The sequence below is a fragment of the Citrus clementina genome, unplaced genomic scaffold (assembly GCF_000493195.1).
Source record: "Citrus clementina cultivar Clemenules unplaced genomic scaffold, Citrus_clementina_v1.0 scaffold_6, whole genome shotgun sequence".
In the NCBI taxonomy this organism is placed as follows: domain Eukaryota; kingdom Viridiplantae; phylum Streptophyta; class Magnoliopsida; order Sapindales; family Rutaceae; genus Citrus; species Citrus x clementina.
The window spans coordinates 231,492-237,477 of NW_006262139.1; the positions used below are offsets into that span (position 1 = coordinate 231,492).

Genomic DNA, 5,986 nt, shown 5'->3' on the forward strand with positions numbered 1-5,986 from the left:
ATTTTCATGGGTCTCACATATTATATACGTCAATTGTGATGATTAATTAAAAAAAAAAATCCATGCATACAATAAATATAACAATTTTTCATTTTATAACTTTGTGGGTTCCTTCTCTGAAAGTGACCCTCCACTCACAATCTTTTTAATTTTTGTCATTATTTATTTTTGTTTTCTCTCTCTCAATTTGGTTGGGGAATCTTCATCAATTTAGTCTTCTTGAGTTTAATCAACAGATAAGACTGGTGGTTGAGTCACTTCATCTTCTTTATATTCTTTTTTATTTTGGGGGTTTTCTCTTATCTGTCCTTCCTCTCTTTGTTGATGATTTTGCAGGTGAGGATTAGATAAGATAATCATTGACTTTTTGTTTTTAATTTTTGATTAACATATACATGCTTTAGCTTGTGTCTCTTCTTTTATTCTTAAGGAAGATTTAGCATCTGGGTTTTTAATTTCATTGGTTATCTCGGTTTCTATTTTTAGTTTTAAGGTGGGTTATTAGTTTTTATAATTTACCAATCATGTGATTAAATGGGTTTGTTTAATTTTTTGATCATCGCTTGTTTCTGAGGTGGATTCTGCTGTGTTATAATTGTATTATTGATGTTTGGATCAGATCATAATTCAAATTTTGATCTTTGGATGGTTTTAGAAAGTGTATTGCTCTCTATTGCTTTTGAATTTTGATATATTTAATTGTTTCTTAGCTAGTTTTGATCAGTTTTATCTGCTGTTGAGCCTATTGTGGCGCTAAATTCTGCTAGCGAGTGTAACCTTTTTCCTGGAAAAGTTGGATTTTTTTAGATACTTCATGGAGAGTTTGAGAAAGTTAAAGAAGTTATTATCAAAATATTCGAATTTCTGTGTTTGTTCTTTCAAATTTGGCATGTGACTCAATTGTTTTCACGAGGATAAAATATGGATTCAATGATACTATAAAAAATGTGGATAGGATCATTGCATTTTAATCTTAAGCTATGGTTCAATCCTTATTAAGGACAGGGGAAGTATTAGTGTAATTTCTTATGCATCAGAGCTGTTGAAATCCGAGGGTGAGAGCAGTTCTTGTTGACAGACGTTGTAAACTCGTACTTCATTATGATTGTTTTTTGTCCATCTTTTTGTGGTTGTATGACTAATGAAATGTGTTTATGTTTTCTCATGCAGGTGCTTAGACATTGATTTCAATTTTCATGCCATTAACACATTGCCATATTTCATCTCAAGACAATTGTTTGTAATGGGGTCTGAAGGGCCACCTGCTGTAACAATCCATGTGACTGGATTTAAGAAATTCCATGGAGTTTCAGAGAATCCAACTGAAACAATTGTTAGCAATTTGAGAGAGTATATGAAGAAGAAGGGTATGCCAAAAGGTCTAATTCTTGGAAGTTGCAATATTCTTGAGACCGCCGGACATGGGGCAGTTGCTCCCCTATATCAGACATTGCAATCCGCCATAAGTGAGAAGGATTCTGAATCAGCAAATTCTAGGAGAATTATTTGGGTCAGTTGTCAACTCATAACTTGTATCATGTCATATTGATGAACTATTGTGTTTAATTTTTCTTGCTTTTGGATTTATGTTCCTGGTTTCATTTCGTAGATAAGCTTTCTTTGCTTGCTGCATACTAATTTTAAAGCTTAGTTACTGCAAATGAAAACCTGAAGCTTAAACCAAATCTGGAATTAGAGGAATTATCCAAAGAACGCGTCTTTGGCGCAAATAAACTTGTCTCCTTTGACATTTGTTCACTACATGTCTTTTCTTTTCTAACAATGTACGTATCTGCAGGTTCACTTTGGTGTTAACAGTGGTGCAACAAGATTCGCAATTGAGCAACAAGCTGTCAATGAAGCTACTTTTCGATGTCCTGATGAAATGGGGTGGAAACCTCAGGTTAGACATGCCCACAAATTTTCTCTCTTAACTGCAGTTTTTTCGTCACCACTTTCCAAGCATCCACTTACTTTGTTTCTCTTCTGCAGAAAGTACCCATTTTTCCTGCTGATGGTGAAATATCACGAGTACGAGAGGTAGAAATGATTTCATTATTTCTTTGTGCTTTTTAATGTATACATTCCAGCCAGTCTGTGATGAAACCTTTTTTCTTCCGATTTATCCATCATGAGGGTTTTTTTTGCTTCTATTTCCCGCAGACTTCAATTCCTGTTGAGGAGATTACAAGAACATTGACAAAGAAGGGTTATGAGGTGATTACCTCAGATGATGCAGGCCGATTTGTTTGCAACTATGTTTACTATCACTCCCTTCGCTTTGCAGAACAAAATGGGACAAAGTCACTCTTCGTTCATGTGCCTCTCTTCTTAACCATAGATGAGGAGACCCAAATGCAATTTGCAGCTTCCTTGTTGGAGGTACTTGCTACTTTATGTTAGTGGACTGTATTGTCGTTCACCTATACATCTTTGCATCCAGAAGCTTATATGTGTGCTTTGTAACTGGCCCATGTGTGACGGTGGACCATCGGGTGTTATTGAAATGCTTTAATAAACACAGATCAGTGTTTGGAAAAGCAACCAAAAGAGAAAAAAATGTAATTGTTGCAAACTTTGCATCTCTTGCACTCTTCTTTGATGTTTTTCAGAAAGTTTCTTCTAAGTTCTTGCAATCTTTAATGTTAATATGTGAATGAAATCCTTGTTTTCTTTAATCCTTACAATATTTCTGCTCAATTTTTACTTCTTTCTCTTGATTCCAAATGGAGCTAACTCGTGAATTTTCACCCTGCAGTTTGCTTCTCAGTGGCCTAATTGTGGATGGCCTATGGATAACTATAACTTTCTTTTGATGAATTAATGCAAATAAAATTATTTTTTCTTTTAGTTTATTATTATTATTATTTGCTTTATTAAAACCTTCACATACAATTACAGTTTTTACTGCTTAAGATGACCCTTGGGTGTTATTTGCCACATTTCCTACTCTGAGGGTAAGGTGGTGGGATTAAAGATCCTTTGATTCAACAAAGAGGTCATGGGTTCGAAACTCCAGCCCTGGATAGTAAGATCACACGACTCTTGTGGCTTTTTAGGCTCTAGAGTTAGGCAGTAAGTCCTAAAGGTTGGAAATTAAGAGCTTAATAGGATATGCTACACTTGATGTTGCTATGCATAAAAAAAGTTAGATTGATTCTTTATGATTAGAAAGACTATGGGGATGTTTGGAGTTTGTAGATTGGAATCACTAGCTAGCAAGTAAAACTAGATGGATGATTGGGAGTAATTTCAAGAAAAAACGAGTTACTTACCAAATAATTTAATGGTAGTATTTTCAAGATTAAATAAACTAGCGGAGTTACAATTTAAATACATAAAATTTGGTTTGAAGATGTGATATTAATTTTGCCCGATGGTTTTGGTTTAATTTTATAAATTCTTAGGGAGGTTTTCTGATGATTTCAAATAAAACTAAAAATCAATAGTGTCAATAAAAATAAAATTCGCTGCTCATTTTTAAATTTAATAATAACCAATAATAAAAATCTATCATGTACTGCGTGTGGTGATGAAGATAGGTGGTAAATTGGTAATGGTGGCAGCGGCGGCGGCGGTAATGTTTAGGGGAGAGGGAGAGGGAGAGGGAGAGAGCATTTCCTTTTAGAAATAGAATAAAATAAAATAAAAAATAGTAAATATTTACACATTTTCAATAAGAATAATTCTAAAGACATAAATTAATTGGAAAGTGAGGTTTGATAAGATAAATTAAGCAATAAAGATTCATAACTCATTTATTCGTGGGTTTTGACGCGGCGACCATAAATCATACCTAATGACGTTCAAGTCCTTTAGGCCAATGTCAAAACCCACTTGAGGACTTTGGCCCACAAATGAAAGCCAATGTTCAATTAGTTTTTGAGGTTGATTTGATTTAGAAATTGGAACCTCCATATTTAAAGAATTCTTGAGGGGTCACACATGTATTCGTAATTTTTTATTTACCACTTTGCTCACATATTCTTTTGAAAATTTTATTTTTTTAACAATTTTTTCATTCTTTGATTTGAGTGATTCGGAGTACGGAAAACAGTTCGTAAAAGTTTGTGGAACATACGCCTCAAATTTTGTAGAGATTTATTGACATGTTGAAGTTAATTATTCATTCTAGGGCCTCGAGATATAAGATTCAATGTTAGTGAAATAAAGCTCATACTTACTTCAAAAAAAAAAAAAAAACTCATACTATTTTGATACGTGGGCGTAGGCCGATTGGTCGAACCACGCAAAAATCGTTGTGTCTGCTTACTCTTTCCATACCAATTCAGTAGGCCACACTATAAGTTCTTAACAGTCTCTCACAAATGTAGGCGGTCATCAAATTCAGGGACACCAAGCAAGAGTCCAGGGAATTGAGTTGTAAATTAAAACAGTTATAATTAAATCAAACAATAAGAACAAAGCAAATATTAGACCTATGTTTTGATATCACACATTAGTCGCAAATCGTTTGATCTAAAACCATAAGCCATTAAGTAAGTGCAACAAAAGTTTCTTTCATTATCAACACCTTCAAATTAATCTCAAACAATACACTTGCAAATTCAGTCGTAAAAGCATTAATTATTTGTAAGACATAATTGTGAAATTACCAAAAGCATGTTCAATCTTTGAGAGATTTCTGCTGCTTCTTCCTCCAACTTTTTAATCCTTCTTCTCAGATCACTTCTGTAACGCATGTTCCACTGGATTGATCCAGAAAGTGAAGTAGTTGATATCCTCCTATCAAATAAATTGATAATGAAATTCTAATTTCCTAATATATCATTCGTTGTCTAAGCACTTAATTCATTTTAAATTTGTGTGCTAAGTGATGAAAACAAGTTATGTGGGTCGACACCTACTTTAACTCGCACAAAATAATTTTGTATACAGTTTGTGTGGCACTAGGCATTGCTCTTATTTTACATGCAACAAGTGCTTTAGAGAAAATATTACAAAGAAGTTATTTTTCTCAACTATAATAAACAAAAGAATTTCATTAATTTATTGTTTAATTAATTCTTGATGAGCAAGGGTAAAATTAAATTACATAATACATTCTTATATATAGAATGTAAAATATCTCCTTCCCATCAATAACCACTGGATCCGCTAATAAAAGGCCAAATCTTATTCAATAAACTATTGCAAATTATGTCCTTAACTATCATCAGAAAATTAAAAGAAAAAGTGTAATCTTTATCGTATGATAAAAGTTCCTGAATCAAATAGATCGAAATAAACAAATTAATTAATATAGCAACTGAAATTACTTTTTACTATTACATTTTCGGACATAAAAATTAAAGAACAAAGAATTCTACTATTTTTGTTAAAAATATTATAATGTTTTTATATATCCCATCTGTTGACACATAATTAGATCCTTTTAAAAAAATTATTAAAAATATAAGTCTGAATTATGTTCAATTTTTAACAAGACAGTCATATTAATATTAAAGGGTGATGATACCTCCACCCCACATTTTTTGTGAATCTACCCCATTTTCAAAAAATAATTATAAAAGTTGCACGTTATTTTTAAAATTTTCAAATCAAGAAGGGTTTTGGAGAATTAATTAATTAAATCTATGTTAATTCACTTTTTTGTGACTTAAATTTATATACTATATTTGATTTCAAAGATCATTTTGACATAAGTTTAAATTGATTATTTTACTCTTATAAAGTAAAATTATCAAGAATTCACTCTAACTTCATTATTTTTCTAATTTGTATCAAACTCATTATTTCTAATACTACTTTATTAGTGTGATTATTGTTTTTTAATTAAACTAATATAGTGTCTTGATAGCATAATTCTCATGTAAATTATTAGCCTGTTAAATTTATGTCATTTACAGGTAAGGGTAGTGAAATAATAATTAGGTTTCATTTAAAAATATTAGATTATAAGTTGCAAAATTGGATACCTAAATTATTAGATATAATAACTCATGTTTTATGAGGGTAGTTTTGT

General features: G+C 31.8%; 1 protein-coding gene across 4 annotated transcripts; it reads left to right on the plus strand.

Annotated features, from left to right (window-relative positions):
• Window positions 1-112: 112 nt before the first annotated feature.
• LOC18037935 (pyrrolidone-carboxylate peptidase 1) lies at window positions 113-2,824 on the plus strand. 4 transcript variants are annotated; one of them, XM_006428176.2, is made up of 6 exons: window positions 113-336; window positions 1,171-1,510; window positions 1,799-1,903; window positions 1,993-2,040; window positions 2,164-2,382; window positions 2,759-2,824. In XM_006428176.2, exons 2-6 carry the CDS (start codon window positions 1,244-1,246, stop codon window positions 2,822-2,824), a joined length of 705 nt encoding a protein of 234 aa, XP_006428239.2. In that variant the 5' UTR covers window positions 113-336; window positions 1,171-1,243. The 4 variants fall into 4 exon arrangements, with proteins under 4 accessions (XP_006428239.2, XP_024038510.1, XP_024038508.1 ...); XM_024182742.1 differs by having other exon boundaries at window positions 113-245; XM_024182740.1 differs by lacking the exon at window positions 113-336 and having other exon boundaries at window positions 596-1,510.
• Window positions 2,825-5,986: the final 3,162 nt, after the last annotated feature.

What these genes read in the sequence shown, in the direction of transcription:
- LOC18037935 (XM_024182740.1), top strand. Translation starts at nt 1,142, where the DNA reads ATGAAATGTGTTTATGTTTTCTCATGCAGGTGCTTAGACATTGATTTC. An exon ending in ATTCTAGGAGAATTATTTGG is followed by an intron (nt 1,511 to 1,798) that starts GTCAGTTGTCAA and finishes ACGTATCTGCAG; the next exon opens with GTTCACTTTGGTGTTAACAG. An exon ending in TTGCAGCTTCCTTGTTGGAG is followed by an intron (nt 2,383 to 2,758) that starts GTACTTGCTACT and finishes TTCACCCTGCAG; the next exon opens with TTTGCTTCTCAGTGGCCTAA.